Source organism: Maniola jurtina, chromosome 5, assembly GCF_905333055.1.
Source record: "Maniola jurtina chromosome 5, ilManJurt1.1, whole genome shotgun sequence".
NCBI classification, from domain to species: Eukaryota; Metazoa; Arthropoda; class Insecta; order Lepidoptera; family Nymphalidae; genus Maniola; species Maniola jurtina.
The window spans coordinates 15,011,305-15,031,642 of NC_060033.1; the positions used below are offsets into that span (position 1 = coordinate 15,011,305).

Genomic DNA, 20,338 nt, shown 5'->3' on the forward strand with positions numbered 1-20,338 from the left:
TCAAATTACAGGATCAGAAGGTCAAAAACATATATCTCAGCCTAGGGACTAGCCCTAGCACCGACTCTATTCTAATTTCTATGTATTCTTCGATCTATTCAATTATATATATTGAATCAATCAATCAATGCGTTTGCGTCTAATGCTGGACTGCTTGTGGTGGCCAAACAAGCCACGGTCTTCCGTTTTCCTCATCTACCCACTTCTCACCAGCTTCTTAAGGTCAGCAGTCCAACGGGATGTTGTTTCACGCCCCAAAGAACAACTTCATTTACGTTTGTACAAAAATCACTAAACGTAAACAGGTTGACAGTTCTAACAAGGCTAACTACTAACCTTTTCTGCAGGGAACATTGTGAAAAGAAAAGTATTACTTTCAGCACTATAATTAATTATGTAGAAGAACGTCTGCTTGTTGGATGGATTAGGATAACGTCTTTTGTGGCTGTCAAAAAGCCAAATCATAGTACAGGTGCCTTCAAAATATGCGTGAATTGCTAATGTGTCGTTCCATTTACAAGAAAGGGTTTTAAAGGCTTACTTACCTATATTTTGTCAGTACCATATTGATTTACAACGTCCCCCGCGAAAAATGCCAGCCCTATTTGTAAGATGAGAACCCTAGATACGAGTAGATACGAGTAGGGGCTCAAGTACCGCGCCTAAAAGGAGAGATCTTCTTTTAGACGTGGTACTTGATTTATTTTGATGAAATGGGGGGACTTGGGTGAGGGGGGGGCGGGCGGCTTAAATTAAATACCCGCGTTTCCTTTCATTCGGTTGCTCGCAGACGACATCCTTTTGCTTGTAAATCGTATTAAGATGTGATTTAAATGTAAGGAAAGGGTGCTCTGCGGTGCTATCTTCACTCGCAGCCTTGCTTGCAGCGCTGATGGGAACAGCGACGAAACAATAAATTCATTTACTAGCTCTTTTGTATGTTCAAAAAAATATTCAAGGTGTTAATTACATGTCCGTAATATGCCGGCAAGCTGTGCTTAGGACCGACGATGTGTAGGGTGCGTGATACCCGTGATTATGAAGGCAAAAATTTGTTTAAAATTCCATTGTAACAACCCTGCATACAGCTGATCACGGAAAATAACTCGTAAAAACATCTGTGAACTCGAAGGACCATAGGACGTTTTGAACGTCTGTCAAGTAGCAGACAACGAAATAATAAAATAATCTACATATAATCTATGACACTAATTATTTGGTACTACATAACTATATGTACTACTAGCCGATGCCCGCGACTTCGCCCGCGTGTATTTAGGTTTTCGAAATCCCGTGGGAACTCTTTCATTTTCCGGGATAAAAAGTAGCCTATGTGCTAATCCAGGATATTATCTATCTCCATTCCAAACAGCCAAATCCGTCACATAATTTATCAAACTGTATCTGCCTGTATCTCTCTCTCTCTCTTTCTCTCTTTCTCTCTGCGTTGCCTTGCAAATCTACCGCATGGAAGCACGCGATTGGTTGATAATTATTTGGCCCTTGCGCCAACTTTCCCGTACTTCGCTGCTTTTTGCTCAAGTAGTTTGCTGGCTGGTCACTGTAGTCTATACATATAATAAAATTGTAGAAAAGTGGTGTCTGTACAATGGAAATATATAAAAAAAAAGTAGCAGGGGTTGTTATTATATCGATGCCGAACCCGAAATTGTAATTAATTTTTTTTTTGTCTGTTTGTCTGTGTGTTTGTGCACGCTAATATTAGAAACGGCTTATTCGATTTAGATACGGTTTTTACTAATATATTGTAGTAAGCTTCACTTAACATTTAGTGTTTATTTCATGTCAATCGGTTCATAAATAAAAAAGTTATGTCAATTTAAAGAATCACGGCGAACATTTTTAACGTACAGAGTACGTACTACACGCCTCGCGCCTGAGCGTCCGTGGCTATATAAAGCGCGCTGATTTCACGCGAACGAAGTCACGGGCACAGCTAGTATTATAATATATTCTGTGCTCTTGGTCTTTGTTGGCCAGAAAAAACAAAAGCCGCAACTAGTAAAATGACCAATAATAATCTACTTTCTTGCACTGCAAATATCTACGTAAGGCAAATAGCTAATACCTAACTAACTAAATATATTCTATTTCTGGCCAAAAAATCCGTAGAGTTCTTGGTAAGATAATATCCAAACAGTATTATCCTTAATGTCGCGGTCGTTAGTACGCGACATAAACAGGAAACGCGTAAATATTGGCCTGAATTAGACATGAGCAAACAATTCCAGCCAGACTACTTACTCACTGTTACTTTAATTAATTTATTTATTTTACCCATTAATTAACTGGGTGCTATTTGGTCTTTTCATAATATCCCAAAAGTTTCGCTTTAGCATCTTGGCTTACTTTTACAATAGGTACATGATATTATCAAGCAATCATCATCATGCCACACCTTACCACCAGCCTACTACTGAACACAGCTCCCCACTCAATTCCACTAAGCTGGCCAAGTGCGGAAGTCAGTCAATCAATCAGTCAATCATATTTATTACTCAGATACAAGTTAGGCCTTGGCTGCAATCTCACCTGGTGGTAAGTGATGAAACAGTCTAAGATGGAAGCGGGGCTAATCTGGAAAGGGTATGGCAGTTTTCATTAAACTCATACTCCTCTGGTTTCCTTTGGTTTGGTTTAGTCTTTTGGTTTGGCCATAAGCTGCCTGACGAAGTTTTGTAAAACTTGCCTAATATGTAGATTGTAGCTACCTATATTTTCCTCTGGGACCATGCCTGTAGATACGGCACGTAATCCGATATTTCGTGTAGTTTTCGAAAACAATTTGTATAATGTTGCCAAGTGGGTCATGACACGGCATTTTGTTCTAAATATGTTTTCACACCTTTGCAACGGTGCAGGAATTTGCTTTTCCAACTCCAGTGGTTGTAATGTAAATTATGGAACTGAAACCGAGAAAAACGAACGAACCACGAGGTATCCTCGCCTCCTCTAAAGAAGCGCATAAATCCAGCCGGATATACTTTATAATAGAATGTCATTTAAAACAATTGATATGGAGCAATCCACCTAAAGTTTTTTGCTGTCTATATTATTCTTCTTCTTTGTCGCTACACTCTTGGCAGAGCGGTCGTGGTCATCATGAAGTGACGTTTTGGGGGGCAGGTGTTACACGCCTCACGAGCATTCGCCACTTCTCCCTGCTGGTCGACATTCATTCATTCATTGGTCTATATTATTATCCTTTACTTAATAGGAAGGATAGGAGCGATAGGAAGTTTTCAGCAAAAAGTTAAATCAAATCCAGACTCACGCCGAAAACATCCAAGAATAAACAGGCTTTCTCTGAACTGAAGAGAATTCCCGCAAAACTAAAATGCTCGGATGTTCATTGTTCAGTTCAGGAGGCATTCTGATTTCTGAACCAGTGGTAGATGCTCTTGACGATTCAAAAGTACTTGTAAAAGTCTAATTGGATAAAAATATTTTGAATTTGAATTTGAGTTCTCGGCGTGATTTTGGAAATCAGATATAATACCAGTGACAACGCAAAATTTATCAGTGGTAGGTAGAATAGCAATTTGTTTGTTGCTTGGCTAGGTACTTTATTTCCTGTGAGCTATGAAAGTAGCTCCAATTTCACTTAGTTCAGATTGATACATTGCGCTATCTTACATCAGTTTGTGCATCAACTGGCCACTTCCGCCATAAAGCCGAATAGCTGGACGCTTAGCTAAACAACGGATATTTATAAATAGCCGCGACATCAATCCTGCTGATCTCATTGAATTGCTGTTGACTAAATGTTTTTTAATAGGAACAACACTCCGAATCTGTGGTAGAGTCATTAAGTTCATTACCAAGGGCAGGGCATTAAAGAGGGGACCGAACCGAACGCCAGACATCTCCGCAGGCGGGTGATCGGTCCTGTATTACGATCATTTTTCCCATAGATAAAGAATTTTAATCAATTTCGCATATTTGGGATACAGGTTACTGGTGTCCTGGGAGTCCACCCCCTTAAAACCCCTGCAGCTTTTATAAACCTCACGATATAGGTATGAAAGAGGAGAGAGAGGAGAGAGAGAGGAGAGAGAGAGGAGAAATTCGTTAAATTAGGTAAGTTCTTCACTGATTCTATCCTTACCTTACAATTCCCATCTAAATCTATATCCACTGTTTGTATGAATGCATAAAGTTGTTTTCAGAAGTTAAATCTATCTTCTCAATTGTGATACCTAATGTTGTAGGAATATAATCCCAAATAAACCATGATAATGTGAATCAATCGATTCGATGAATTGATATTGGGGTTAATCGAAAAAATAAATATTTTAATCCTTCCAATAGATTTTTATTGATTTCACGCCCGGGATCTATTGATCTTTTGTAATTGTATATCGTCATTAGTCTAAGGTCGTGGGACAAGTGGTGGAAATGTGCGATGAAACGACCCGATGATTGGTATAGGACTGGCTTTATTCAAAGGAACACATTGAGATACATTATATTATATGCTTATAGGCTATTATGCTTTTATGATTAGATCACACTGTACACCTCCCATGGGGTGGTAAAGAAATTATTAATAGTCTATTACATATATTTTTCTTAGTACCTAGCTAAAGATTTCAGGGCATTAACGATTGTATGTTTTATTATTCCGTTGGTAATGTCATTGGCTTTTGTATCAATTCGTCCTGCCTCATATTGTTGTGCAGTCATGGCCACACAACAAATACCTACGTACTTTACCTACTTGCTTCATAACAACAGGAAAATACACGGACATAAAGGGACTGGATTATATTATGAATTATAAACTATTATATAGGTAGATACTTATGGTAAATGATCGGCCATTGAACCGTATACTGACAACGTAAGTAATTATTAGGGATATTTTCAAAGTTTTTTGGTTTCATATACCTACATAGATAAATGACTAACTATATCCAAATCCTTTCCATTCTGAGAAAAGACCTGTGCTCAGTAGTGAGTCAACAATAGCTTGATGATGATACTATTTAATTGTTTTAAATTGTTTTAGAATTTCATAACCAGTAGAACTGTTCCTTACAAACTTTTCCGCTAAAAGTGTTCGATGGTCATTGTCAAATTAAAACCAAATCCAAATGTCAGCGTGTCACCATCAGAAACCTGTGTCATAATCATAGTTGAAAAGATTTCACAGATTTTAATTTTACCGTAAAACCCCCAAATAATGTTAGTTAATAGTTGTGGGGGTGAATAAAAACCGTTAAATTTCCATCATGGCCGATGCAACGTCGCACATGAACAGCAATCACAAGAACTTCCAGAGCTTTATTGATAAGTTGTCTTCCAACCAGTGCAGCATCATCACCAAATTCGATATCCTGTCCAAAAATGTGGACGAGATGAGAAAGATTTTAGCCCAGCTTTCGGAAAAGATGGCCGCTTTGGAGGAAATTACAACAGGTTTTCTTCTATCTGATAATTGAGATCACACTAATATTATGAAGGCGAAAGTTTGTGTGTATGTGTGTGTGTACGTTTATTACACCTTCACGCAAAAACCACTGGACGGATTTGGCTGAAATTCGGAATGGAGATAGATAATATCCTGGATTAGCATATAGGCTACTTTTTATCCCGTAAAACCAAAGAGTTCCCAAGGGATTTCGAAAAACCTAAATCCACGCAGACGAAATCGCGGGCGTCAGCTAGTTTACAATAGCTCTTCTTTGTAAAAGATACACTTTTATATAGGTTTACAATAGCCAAATTAATCTACGACTGCAACTGGTACAAAATGCCTTTTTTATCAAGATGTATCAGCTAGAAACTAGGTTTCTCTTTTGATCTGACTGGCGTTGAATGAGGATCTACTCTGCATAATTATTGTTTAATCATTCTCGTAGAATAACCCTGATGTTAATCAGGGTCTGCGGTGCCAAAGTCAGATTAAAAAGATTTTAGTCTACGAATTACGATCAGATTAAGTTTTTGAACAATTTCTACTTCACAATCAGAATTATCATCATAATTTCGTGATAAGACCAACGTCTCGACAAACTCTCACAGTACACACACAAGGCACAAAACAGCATTTTGAAGAATTTATCTCTTCCACTGAATCCTGATGCCCTTCGATACATTTAGATTTTGTATTCCACAGACTTATATAGCGCATATTTGATACCCTTTTTGAGCCTTATACATGTTCAAAAAGCTGGAAAACGAGCGCAAATAATAGAAATATGCCAGAAGGTGAAGAATCTTCTGGAATTCTCTAGAAGATTCCAGAATCTGGAGCAGGCTCGGGTCCACAAAGGGCAGTTGATGATGACGAAATAAACGGGTTAACTTTATTTCTTTTTAGACAAGAAAAAATTGAAGGGTGATATAAAACAGCTGAGGAGTAGGATAGACGAGTTGTACGCGATCGTGAAGGACGGGAAAGAGGACGAGTCGGTAAAGAGCGATGACGTGCGTGATGTGGACTCCTGTCACTCCGGGTTCTCTTGTTCCTCCAAGGTATCTTTTTATGGTTTTGTAGCTTTTGGAATTGATTGGAGTTAGAACAGCGAGGTCTCGCATTGCCTTTATCTCACGAGTTACGCTAGGATAATTAGATAAGCCGCCAGGTTTAAGTTGACACTGTAGAGTTCAAATGGTAAATGATGGAATTTTTAATTTTGCATGGTTTAAGTAGGTACATACTTTTTATGGGAGTTTTCTGTGTTGAAAGTAAATAAATCATTTTAAGCTTATTTTTGCCATAAGGAATTTATGAGCTCTTTTACTAGGCTAGGAATAATTAATATTCAAAAGCAAACCGCATACACGCGGGAAAGTACTTAAATGTTTAATTAAAGTAGGAATGTCACGCCTATTCGAGCCTGTTGTTTGAAAGGGAAAATATGGTGAAATAACGTGAAGGGTGGGTGTCGACAGATATAGATTGCCGCACCCGGCTGCGCGTGACACACGCGGCACGCCACGTTTTCCAAACTTTGTTTACCCTGTATTTTACCATGAGTTTTCTTAAAATTCAAGGGTTTTTAAGTATTGTCGATGTTTCCACCCGTTTAGTCATACTAGATACCTACATACTAGAATGTCTGAATGAAATCAAACTCAAGTGCAAACTCACATTCAAAGTACCTACCTACCTATTATCACAGCTATTATTGACCACTTTTTGATTGCCATTTGTTGAATTTGTATGATAATGATGTAAATGGTGATAATTCATTAAACTTATAACTAAAGAACGAGGGTTCCAAACACGCCAAGCAGCGGGGTGATTCGCTAACTCAGTGTCTAACACTGGATGCTCATCGAGCTCATTTTTAATCCATTGAAGGTTTTCAACGAAAAAATATTTTAATATTGCCTAGTGAAGCAGTGATGTAGAACCAACAAACCTCGGTGGCTATCATCATTCAGTGTTAGACACTGAGTTAGCAAATCACCTAGCAGATCTGAGGAGAGCCCACGACAAATACAGCCGGGTAGGTATTCTTCTTATTATCACCATTTTACAAAATCACTCAAAAACGTCCAAAAAACATCTGATACTCTCAACTCACGCCTGAAGAAGTATCAAAAAAGACCGACAAGAAAACGAGTTAGTAAAAATGTGTTAAAATGAGTATAAAAAAATATATTTATAACCCCCGACCCAAAAAGAGTGGTGTTATAAGTTTGACGTGTGTATCTGAGTGTCTGTGTATCTGTGTATCTGTGTATCTGTCTGTGGCATCGTAGCGCCTAAACGAATGAACCGATTTTAATTTAGTTTTTTTTTGTTTGAAAGGTGGCTTGATCGAGAGTGTTCTTAGCTATAATCTAAAAAAATTGGTTCAGCCGTTTAAGAGTTATCAGCTCTTTTCTAGTTTTCCTGTAGAAAAGAAGGTTAGATAACCGTTAGGTTCATAATATTATGTCAATAGACAAATGTCAAGCTGTCAAGATGGACGTTGCCTAAATACATAATTATTTATTTGAAAATGATGTTTTGGAAAACTCAGATACTTTGGATCGTCGGGGGTGTTATAAATTTTTAATTTACACTTGTTACTATGATTGATAGGTATACATGAATTTTGTAGATTAGAGCTACGCATTGTAAGCATTTATGCAAACATTCATAGTGGCAGCATAGTGGTTTGTCCAAGAGCTCTTTAGCGACGGCTGGTTTTATTTCATAACAAAAACGATTTAGATTCCACAAACAATAGATTTTGTAAAAATAAAAGTTTTACCTTGCGGCTAGAGCAGAGCGGAGGGCAGACCGGAAGCGCTGGTTTTGAATTTTTTTTTTAATTGATAGAGCTCCAACGCCTAGCTAAATGATCTGAAGTTGACGATTCCTTTGGTGCAATTCCGTCTCCAAGTAAAAGTAATAGGTAGGTATCTGAGCAAAATTTGGTTTTGCATTTAATAGGATTTTGTTGTAAAATATTTTAAAAAAATTATCAAAATCAATTATTCAAAGTAGTACACATTTTAGATTAACATAATAAAGTAAGATTACATTACAAACTTAAAACTAAAACTACGAGGGTTCCATATGGAATCCCAAAGCACAACGCAGACCCGCAGAGTGGACTGAAGTAGAGTCCAAGCTTGTCTCTCTTGTTCTTGATATATAACAACTCAATCTAAGCTTTATTTACACATTTTACATTTTCACATTATTGGCATTCCGTGTTTCACCCCTATGCCTCGGAGAGTACGTAAAGTCGTCGTTCCTGCATCTGATCTCTCTCCGGTCGTGTCGGATTTCCTTCCCATCGAGTTATGAGAGTTAGGGAATAGAGAGTGCAACCTGTGTTTGCACATACATTTGTCTACTATAATATCTCCCGCGCAGTTGGCTAATCTCTACGGAGATTGGTCATCGTGGCCGAAATTCGTTCAAAAGGACATTTATTGTTTATCTTGACCATGTATCTACCTAAAGCACTTTCTCGCTTCGATTCGCTGCCACTGTCATTATACCTTTATGGTTTTCCAGTTCGTCTACAGTACTCTGTCATTATTTTATTTTGAAATATTAAAACTAAAAATTTGGTACTAACTATAACTAACTATAAACTAAGAAACTTGACGTACGCAAATCATTAACATTCTGAAAACGAATCCCGCCTGCACTAACTGAACAATTTAACAAGTGGCGCTAATTGCAAAGAAATGACGTTTTCACAACGCAAGCGACTGCAGCAGAGACGAGTATGCAGGTGAAAGGAAATCGTAAAAGACACATTTTACTCATTTTACTTCACCGCTGCTCGTGGAATGCAGTTTTTTTAATTACTATTTAACAGTTAGCACTTTAATGCCTATAGGCACAGAATAAAATACTTAGGAACTAACAGTAACCGGCTATAGAAATACATAAGTCATAGCTGCTATATTAGGTCGTGTGCACTTCGTATAGGCAATACAGCACTGCATGCCTATTCTACTTTATTTGACTGAAAAGTAAAAAATAAACAATTCAGTTACCAGGTTTTGCCCGCGATTTCATTCGCGTTATTATAATTTCAAAAGCTAATAACTTGTGGCCGTTCTAATTTTTGAAATTAAACAACTTAATTTTTGAATTTAACACGGCCTCTTGTGGCCATTTAGATCTGCAAACCGCAGAACTTAAAATTATTATGTAGTGAGATCGAGATGTTAAATAAAAAGATTGTGTGTGTGTTGTTCCAGGTAGCCATGACAACCGGGATAGACCGGGACACGATACGATCAGCATACGAAGATGTAAGGTCCGACGCCTCACCCACAGAATGGTAAGTTTTATTATAAAGCACAATGCTCACAGACGGAGTGGAGTGGCGTGAAGGTGCCGCTTGAGAAGCCTGGGAGAAGCCACGACGTCGGTAGCGGCATGACTGTCGCCACTGAATCGCTGCAAAAAGTCGCAGTGGGCGACCTCGCTAATACATACTTGCGCTCTCTGCTATCTGTCAGCGCTGGCCCTAAGCCTGCAGCCAATGACGACTACTACAAAATCTAAAATTCCTAAATTCCTTTGGTTTTAGTATGACATCAATAGTTTGGTAAAATTTTGCCCATTAGAAAACGATAAAATGCAAAATGACGTTGGCACGTTCAATCCGTTCAATACAGCTCAATACAAAACCTCGACTTGGCAACCTCACTGACTGTAAATGAAATCAAAAACGATCACTTTGAGTTTGACAGAACTGTAAAAAACGAATACGGAAAGTGTATTCATAAACACAAAACACCTGTTTACAAAAAACTGAAAAAAAAAATGAAAGACATCGCGATACGACGAGACGTGGAACAAAAACGGCCAAAAATTTGCCTACACTCGTCTGCTGCGCGCTGAAACGTAGTATAGAAAACATACAGTAAAGCCATAGAATAAGGACGAAAGACCGCCACCAGAACAAAATTTCATACTTATATCTGAACTTCTGACCGACTGATTAGGTAAAACGCGTGGATCTGGGCCAAGGAACAAAGGCCAAAGGCGGAAACAAATTATTATCGGACGCGGCTGACCACCGCGACTTATTATATAGGTTGCTTGTATTCTGGATAGTAAAATGTAAACAACTGTTTGTCGGACGCAAGTAGAGGACGTAACCTTGGACCGTCTTAGCGCTCGGACGTCTGAAAGAATTCTGCCCCGCTGGATGTTTTTTTCAGCCGAAAACATCCGGATATGTCCCAAGCGACTGCGCACACATAATATCTGTCGCGGCTTACAGATACGTCCGATAGTTTGTTTCTACCTTAAGACTCATTAGTCATTATTGTTAATCCCCGCAGGCCACATTATCGGCCCCGTTTTATTAGTGACAGAAAACATTGCGAGGAAATTCTATTTAAAATGTATCATAATCTTAGGTCTTCGCTCTTCGCTAGGACTTTTACCGAACCTACCGTGAACCATAATAACATGAAGTTCATAGCTCAAAATTGCGTTCCGGCTAAAATCAAATTTGTTTACCCTCGTATGATTCACATAGCTACAATTTAATGGGGCACTATTAACGCGTCAATCATGCTTGATCGGACAGATAAACTAAGCTTGTGGAACTTCACACTAATATTATAAAGGCGAAAGTTTGTATGTGTGTGTGTGTGTGTGTGTGTGTGTGTGTGTGTGTATGTTTGTTACTCCTTCACGCAAAAACGGCTGGACAGATTTGGCTGAAATTTGGAATGGAGATAGATAATATCCTGGATTAGCACATAGGCTACTTTTTATCCCGGAAAATCAAAGAGTTCCCACGGGATTTCGAAAAACCTAAATCCACGCGGGCGAAGTCGCGGGCATCGGCTAGTTGTGGAATAAAACAGCCCATGGACAGCCCTAACGGCATCAGAAGATGTATACTTACGATTTTTTCCGCTCTGTATGTTAGCTAAACAGTGTACATAGTCTGTAGTTCTGTACCAATCACAATAATTGAGCTTTTATGTCTGTGAGGCCGTTTCGCGATGCAAAAAATAAGCGGAGCGATGTTAATTTAAACTTTAAAGGCTTACAGTAAAGCCTGGCTTCAGGCTGGATAAAAAAAATTGAAGCGGTTAACCGATTGAATCAAAAGCAAAACTGTTTTCTATAGATGACTTTATTGATTGGATTTTTTATTTATTACTAACTAGAGTTGTCCGTGACTTTATCAACTCGGAATAAATGCGTTCCCTGGGACTAAGGCTGAAATCTATAGAGTGTAGACTGTAAGTCCGACTTTGCTCAGACTCAACTTTCTGTTAAAACGAGACAGTTTTGTGCCAGATATATAACGCTGTCTCGTTTTAGGTGTCTAAAGTTTGAGCAAAGTCAAAGTGCGCTCTATAGATCTCAACCTAAGTCTCAGGGATAAAAATAGTTTGCTTCTACCCACCAAAATCCGTTCAAACAGACCAACCGACGACGTTCACTACCGCAGGAACCTCCTGAGCTATGCACTTTATCCACAGATTTAGAAAAAACATCTGTTACTATAACTATGTAATTTGTAAGGTGTAACTAAAATGTAATTTTAATATGTATGGAACCCGAAAATAGCGAGGTTTAAGTCGCACTTGGCCGGTTTTTTGGTGCAACCCGCTCACCGCTGCAAACGGTATATAGCAGCGGGAGCTTTTTACGTCGCGCTTTTAACAGCTGGTCGATTGCGAATAAACTGAACATTATTACAATCTCAATTGTTGTGATTGGCTGAATTTATGGTGTTCTTGTCGCAACAATGCATTGTAGCCAATAGTGAGCGAGCGTCAACCAATCACGGGTAATTGCGATCGTGACTTATTGTAGCTGTCATTCTACCGCAATAGAGGCCCTGTATCTCGATTCCGTAAAACCTGCATCAATCATTATTACAATCGCAATTGTTGTGATTGGCTGTATTTATGATATTCTTGTTGCAACAATGCATTGTAGCCAATAGTGAGCGAGCGTCAACCAATCAGAGGAGATTGCGATAGTGACATTGTAGCTGTCAGTCTACCGCAATCAAGCTGCTGATGTTCAAACGAATGTTGTATTGATGTGTCCATACTCCACAGGGCGGTGTTCAAGTTTGACGGCGCGCGGATCATCTGCTCGGCGCGGGGCTCGGACTTCACCGAGTTCCGCACGCAGTTCGCAGACGACGAGCGCGCCTTTGGATACCTCAGGTACAAAGTGAACCTATTCCAGAAGGTCCTCTTGACGGAGTTTTTTTTTTTTTAAATATTAGCCATGCTAATCATGACTAATACTTCCCTTTCCCCTCCAATTAAGCGTAAAGCTTGTGCCAGGAGTGGGCACGACAATAGTGCAACGGGTGGGGTTTGAACCGCCGACCTTTCGGAAGTTAGTCCGCTCCTCGACCGTTGAGCTATCGAGGCTCAATTTTGGCCACGGCTGCCACTCTTACCAAACTAGGCAACTACCTAGTTGCCAATTGAAAAGGAGAACCGAGAGGGGCCCTCGAGGTTTACGATTGCCTAGGGACTAGGGGCCTCTGCATGGCTTAATACGGTCCTGCCGTGTAGAGCATAGTGCTAGTAAGGATAGTATGTACTATCAGAGGTTCTACGAAGCCTAGAAGCTATCGTGAGGTGACAAGTTAGGCACAGTATAAGAAGACACAGTACTCCGATTTGTTCTCGTGGTAAATGAAGACCACGACTCTGCCTATAGGTCTCCGGAATTGCTAGGACTGTCTCGAGTCGCCCCCTTACCGCATGATAGCTTCTAGGCTTCGTCGAACCTCTGATAGGTACATACTATCCTTACTCTTATAGCACTATGCATGCACTACACAGCAGGACCGTATTAAGCCATGTAGAGGCCCCTAGGCAATGGTAAACCTTGAGGCCCCTTTCGGCTCTCGTTTTCAATTCAAGTAGAGTTAATACCTACGGACCTAAAAATTTATATTGTGATATTTTTGTCTTTAAAATATTTGTAGGTATCTACTTATTTTAAAATCCCCTTGACTTATTTTTCTCAGGTGTTCAAAGTTTTACACAGATTCATTTCACTTTTCGATATAACCAGTTTCACCTCGGGACGGACCGCAAGGTCTATTCGCTCACTCTCATAATTTGACAGGAAGGCAATCCGACACGACCGGAGAGAGAGAAGGCGCAGGCGCAGGACCAACCACTTTACTTTATGTACATATTTAAGACATCCATGAAGGAAGTTTTAATTTAATATTTTTGTCTGGCAGGCTTCAAATGGGTGACGAGATGTCTAAGCGCAAGAAGTTTATGTTCGTGACGTGGGTGGGGCCCAACGTGTCCGTCATCAACCGCGCCAAGATGTCCACCGACAAAGCCATCATTAAGGATATCATTTCTGTGAGTATTTCGGTCTTATTTTCAGGCCCCAAATGTGGTGGGGCCCGAGAAAGAGCTTCCGCCGTGTTTCTCGCTGATTCATTTCGGTAGGAAGAGCATTCTCAACCAGTGGAAGATTCAAAGTCACTAGTAAAAGTTTGTTTGAATGAAAAAAATATCTGTTTCTATTTCGTTCACAAAATAGAGGATCGCGGTTTGACTTCTGGTACTAGGTACTTAGGTAGGTAGTAGGTACCTTCAATCTTTGCGTCACAAAGGTGTCTCCTATCTCTCGGAGGGAGGGAAAGGTGTCTCTATCCACGGAGAAAAGTTAGTAATAGGGCTCTCTCTGTTAAGTAATCCCATACAAATGACAGAGACAAAAAACTCAGTGGGTGTTAACCAATGATATTAGAATAAGTGTTAACCATTTTGGCCCACTAACCAATCACAAACGAAACCATGTTCTGGAATGATCTTTAAAAACATATTTTTCGAATCAAATGTTTTTTGTAAACATGTTTGTGATTGGTTGATGACTCAAAATCGTTAACATCCACAGAGTTTTTGTCTCTGTCATTTATATGAGATTAAGTACCTAACGAAAGAGCCCTATACCAACTTCTCTCAGTGGATACAGTACTTACCTATAGATATTTTTTAAATTCAAATTCAAATTCAAATTCAAATTATTTTTATTCAATTAAACTTTTACAAGTGCTTTTGAATCGTCAAAATAATCTACCACTGGTTCGGAATGCTGTTCCTACCGAGAAGAACCAGCAAGAAACTCGGCGGTTGCTCTTTTCAAATGTACAATTTACAATAATATGCCAATACTTAGCATTATAGTGGCAAAAGTTTTCAAGTACGTATTCCAGCTTTTTTACCCGACTGTGGCAAAGCCAAAAGGAAGGGTTATGATTTTAGCAGTCTATGTATGTATGTATGCGTGTATGTTTGTATCCAGATTCTGTGTGTTCCACCGTAGCACCTAAACTACTGGGCCGATTTTGATGAATGAGGTGTCAACCGATTCGTCGTAAAGGTCCGGGTGACATAGGCTTCATTTTATACTTACCAAAAAAATTTAAAAAGATGTTACATGAAAAAAGTGGGGGTCTCCAAAATTTTTTCTTTGCTTTTGTACCTATCGAGTGGGATGACAAATGAAAGAGGAAATTTTGAGTTCATAAATAGTTATAAAATGTCCTACAATATTAAAATATACCAAGCGACAGAAAAACAATTTTACTATAATATTTGGCGTTTTTTAAGACAATCGCAGTCGGGTTTTAGTTTTCAACTTTATCTTGCTTCAATTCAATTTTTTAAATGAATTTCTAAACGATTCTGAACTAGTGAATACCTACCTATTTATGTGAATTTGAAGACCCCATTATATTTTATAACTCAGAAACAATATACCTAACAGGTAATTGATTTTATCCTTTATTATTAATATTAATGACCATTTCTTAGTATTAACTTAGATATAGTTAAGTGCTGATATAAGTCTGATTATGGGTTGGCATCGCGCTTGACGATTGTTTATCATGATCGCTATATGTATTGATTTTATCATCATAATCTCCTTTATCGTAAATGGGTTGAGTAAATAACCATATTGTTTTTCCAACTATAATCCCTTTTAAAGCAGCCATGACTCAACTACTGTAATAATATAAAGTGGTAAAGTTTGAAAGTCAAAGTCATTATTCTAATTGGGTACTATTTGTACATTTTCTGATAGTCAATGATGTAGTTAACTTAAAAGTTGAAAACTAAAACCCGACAAACGCTGAAATATTATAGTGTTGATGTAACATCCGTTAGGTCATTTTTTTCGTATAAAATATAGCCTATGTTACCCGGGCCTTTACAACGAATCAATTGCCACCTCATTCATCAAAATCGGCCCAGTAGTTTAGGAGCTACGGTGGAACACACAGAATCTGGATACAAACATACGTATATTCAAACATACATACATACAATATAGACTGCTAAAATCATAACCCTTCCTTTTGGCTTTGCCGCAGTCGGGTAAAAACTAAAGCTACGAGGGTTCCAAACGCGCCCAAGTTGGGATAAAGGGACGTCGCCCACTGCGACTTTTTAGCGATGAAGTCGCGATACTGCCGCTCACTGGTCGTGCATACCTTCGCCCGCGTAATTATGCGAGAGTTCCGTACCTCAAAAGGAAAAAAGGAACCCTTGTAGGATCACTTTGTTGTCTCTGTCCGTCTGTCCGTCCGTCCAAGAAACCTATAGTTTTAGCTTGTTACTTCCAGATGACCCAGAATCATGGAATTTGGCAGGTAGGTAGGTTTTATAGCACAAGTGAAGGAAAAACTGATTTTGCGTTGCTACTATCGCGATATAGCATCGTCACAGAGGTGGTACAACATTGATCTTGAGATGTGTTGGACTTTGCCTTAAACCCTTCCCGTTCAGACAGGAATTCAGTGTTTAGAAGTGGGCTGGCGATGATCATAATGAAATTGAATTTTAGCTAATATGTAATGCATACTTGAAAATGAAATTTTTTGCAGTAAATAAAGTATGAATGTGAATGGAATATTAAATTTTTGTTGTTACATATTATTACATATAAAATATAATAAAGAGATCTCCTGTATTACGGCTGAGTAAATAAATAGAACAGTAATTATACACTCATACCACATAATACGTACATAACAAATAAATTTTTGCTTTAAAAGATAAAAAACATGATTATTGTTGTTGTTTTCATTGGAAAATAAAACACTAAGTATAATAAATTATGTATTGAAATAGCTCAAACTTAAAAAACAACTCTTTGCTTAAATGAAGTCGTACAAATATTTCCTAACATTAAAACCGACTGTTTGAGCAACTGCAGAAATAAAATCGTAACCAACAATGCATTTATACTTAGGAGTGTCCAAATCTATTTCCTTGCTGCCTGCAAGCAACTTTAATTCCACCAAAGTGGCTATTTGAGACAATAGATTACTTGTTAAACCAGTTTTCTCCTCTAATATAGCGTAAAAGATTGCCAGCAATCTATCCAATGTAAAGACTTTAGGTCCGAGTTGTGTATTTAGTTTTTCAGTAATTTTAGCCTTCGCCTTAACTTGCTGCATCCTTTTTCTTTGTTTTCCATGATTTTTCATAAACAATCTCTTATCTTCTTTCGGTGGGTTGTAACTTGCTAAATAAGCAGCAATTAAAAGGAATTTCGAATAGAATGGGAGTTCAAAACTTTGTGCAAATGCTTTAGTTGATAATAGTTCTTCTTTTAATGTATTTTTAAAGTTCAAGTTCTGTAGTTCTGTCGACTCATTGTTATCTTTACCGGCCGATGTTGTCCTAGGAGTTGATGTGTGTATTCTTAAGTAGAGTAATTCTAAGCTTTCTTTGAGTATGGGTGCAATGTGGCGCCACAACTTTGGTAAATCAGTTGATTTGATTTCGTTTCGTATGATCGGTTCACAGTATTTGGCGAAGTTTACTTTCGCCATGTAATGTAACTCGATTAAATCCCGGCACGGTCGGTAGAACACGCTCAAGAATGCATTAAGAAAGTTTTCAAACAACTCTGGCCGTTCAAGATCTTCTTTAATACCGTGATCAACAATGTGATTGCTCGTCACGTGACGCACGAACGCTTTCTGATGCAGAAATATGATTTTGAACAGTTCGTCTTTATTGTAGTTTGGGAAGTACATCGTTATAGGATTTCGGACTCCCGTTTTGAAGTAGAAGTTGTCGTAAATGAGATAAGTAATGAAAAATGTGCAAATATTCAGGCTGCAAAACTCGCGCAGTCTTAAAAACGTGGGCATGATGCTTTGATCCATATTCTGAAACCTTTCTGCTCGATCGAACACCAACACGATCGGCTCGTAGCGAGTTTGTTCAGCGCTGTATGCGTTTAGGTTATTCATCAATTCCCATAAAGAATCGCATTTGATATCTACCTGATTGTCGTAAAGCCCTGTTAAAATAGCCTCGTACATAATCTTCGGTGTGTAACACTCGATGCAGTTTATAATAACGTGTTTGAAACCTAAATACTGCAGCACTGTGTTAACACAAAGACTTTTTCCAGTAGCCATGTCTCCGCTGATAAATACTGAAACTGGAAGCGGTTCATCGTCTTCACCCAAAAGATCCAACAAATCTTGAAGCTGGGTCTTTCTACAAGGCACTTTTTCATATATTTCGTCCATATTTCCCAAATAAACAAAAACAGCGATGTAACAACGTGCTCAACTGACTCAACTGTCAACTGAATCGCAAGTGTCAACGTCAAAAAATAAACGAATCTCATTGGTTAGCATACATTTTAACGTTTCGTTTTACGTCGCTAACATAACGTGCCGCCTCTCAACACTGTTTTCAAAATAACCAATTACGGTCTAATGTTTCACGTTTTACAGGCCTTTTTATTTAATTAATTATTACAAATCGATGTTTGTGTTTGTTTCAGAATTTCGCAGTGGAGCTTCAACTGGAAAGTCAATCGGAAATAGACATCGATCAATTCAAAGACACCCTAAACAGGGCAGGCGGCGCCAACTACGGGACTGGGATCAGAGATTTATGAATTGAATAGAAAGACGAAGCCACCTTACCAAAGTATACGTTTTTAACAAAGCAATACATACTTCGTACTACATAATATTATTTCTAGCAGAAAATTTGCAGTCTCATATCTGTGTAATAAAGTTACCAGGCAAAATAAGCAGTGTCGATTATACGAATGAAAGGCACAAGGTAGAAATGAAAGGGTACTTGGATATTATCTTTATCAACGATTAGATGCGGATAAACCACGTTTCTATTGCTTATATTAATTTACACCATCTATTCCTTGTCATAATGTTATTTCAAAGAGGGTAAACTGAATATTTTACGATGTAGGTATTGCTTTGTTAGGGTATATTTTGTGTGAAAGGTATATTAAAATTCAGGTCAAAAGTGGCATATTCAAAAAAAAATATTAGTAGATTAAAGTAATCGTAAAGGATTTAAAAAATTTTGTAATGTTTTTTATCGTATTTAAATTGAAACTTCGATTTATATTTTGTATTAATATATTGTGTGACAATATATTTGTATAAGTACCTACTAATAATATTTCTCGGCAGTAATATGACTGAAAATCTTTGTCTGCTAATCAATTTTTACTGCTGCATCTTGCCCTTTTAATATTTAAAAAAAACCTTTGTGTAGAATAGTCGACTTTTTCTTTATAAATACTTCGATTTTTTATTTCATATCAGTCTGTAACTAACTTGTTATTTATTTTTCTTGACGACGGAGATATATTTATTTTTTTAACGATTGTAAAAAAATATTTTTATTCATGGACTGATTTTTTTACATAATTAGTTAACCTTAGTTTAGTGGCAGGGTGCAATATTCACAATTATTTAGAATGAGAATAACATAATAACTGCGATGTTGCCATGTGTAAGGCGCCAAAGTGCATTTATTTTTGTCTACATTTGTATACAAGCATTGGGATTTTACTTGCTTTTATACCTATACATTGACTAGTATTATATCACCCTACATAATTTTTGATGACAGGTAATAAAAATTAACAAAACAATTGTTTTTTTATTTATCCATCCTCAAGAAATCTATACCTTAGAGTTGAAGAATAGCTGCCTAGCTCTGGGTTTGCGACCTGGCTTTCAATTATACGCATTAAAAAGCAGGCGAAATTTTTTTAACAATGTTAAGCTAATGGGTCAGCCAGGCCAACTTCGTATATTACTTAGGGTACCTGTTCACTGAAGAGGAGTGGAGAGAAGTGTTTACCAGACCAATTTTACTACACATAGTCCATAAAAACAATAAGACTATAATACATCATGTATTAATCAAATTGGTCTGTCGAACATATCTCCGCTCCGCTTCGCTTTTGTGTGCAGACACCTTTATTTATGAATTCTGTAAACAAAATATCGTAAGCAATCTGAAAACGTAAATTTCTAAGATATAAATCAAACAACTTCATGGTACCATAATGTTTTATTTAATTTTTACTCATAGTTTATTTCTTATAACATGAAATGAACATATAATATTATGACTTATGGTTGGTTTCCGTCGAGCATCTCGACCTTAATAACTATGTTAATACATACAACAGGATGGAAAGGGGCCAATCATTGACTACGTCACACATCTATAGCCGATTCTTTGCTGTCAAAAATTCATAAAACAGCATCCTTAGGGCGCATGTCCACTTAAGCGGAGCAGTGCGGAGAAGCAGGTCTATCGAGTTTATTGATAGACGACGTGTTAATATTATTTGAACAACGAATTTTGCAGAATTTTCTATTTTGTGTGACGTAATATTATGGCCCCTAGAGCACCTTTAATAATATTATTATGAACTAGCTGATGCCCGCGACTGCGTTCGCGTGGATGCAGGTTTTTTAAAAATCCCGTAGGAACTCTTTGATTTTCCAGGATAAAAAGTAGCCTATGTGCTAATCCAGGGTATAATCTATCTCCATTCTAAATTTTAACCCAATCC

At 37.9% G+C, this 20,338-nt stretch overlaps 2 protein-coding genes across 3 annotated transcripts in view; one reads left to right on the forward strand and one right to left on the reverse strand.

Moving 5' to 3' along the window:
• The window catches only part of LOC123865092 (coactosin-like protein), a 33,013-nt gene extending 13,611 nt beyond the window's left edge, over positions 1-19,402 (forward strand). Inside the window, exons 1-6 of one of the 2 annotated variants that reach the window (XM_045905940.1) lie at positions 5,126-5,442; positions 6,347-6,501; positions 9,688-9,770; positions 12,532-12,642; positions 13,686-13,815; positions 18,275-19,402. In XM_045905940.1, the coding sequence (XP_045761896.1) occupies positions 5,256-5,442; positions 6,347-6,501; positions 9,688-9,770; positions 12,532-12,642; positions 13,686-13,815; positions 18,275-18,391 (783 nt within the window). In that variant the 5' untranslated portion in view covers positions 5,126-5,255 and the 3' untranslated portion in view covers positions 18,392-19,402. Of the gene's footprint in view, positions 1-5,125; positions 5,443-6,346; positions 6,502-9,687; positions 9,771-12,531; positions 12,643-13,685; positions 13,816-18,274 lie in introns of those variants that run through there. The other variant, XM_045905941.1, reaches the window with a different exon arrangement.
• LOC123865083 (origin recognition complex subunit 5-like) lies at positions 16,572-18,089 on the reverse strand. Its single transcript, XM_045905930.1, has one exon. The coding sequence runs from the start codon at positions 18,012-18,014 to the stop codon at positions 16,623-16,625; it is 1,392 nt and encodes a 463-aa protein (XP_045761886.1). The 5' UTR covers positions 18,015-18,089; the 3' UTR covers positions 16,572-16,622.
• Positions 19,403-20,338: the final 936 nt, after the last annotated feature.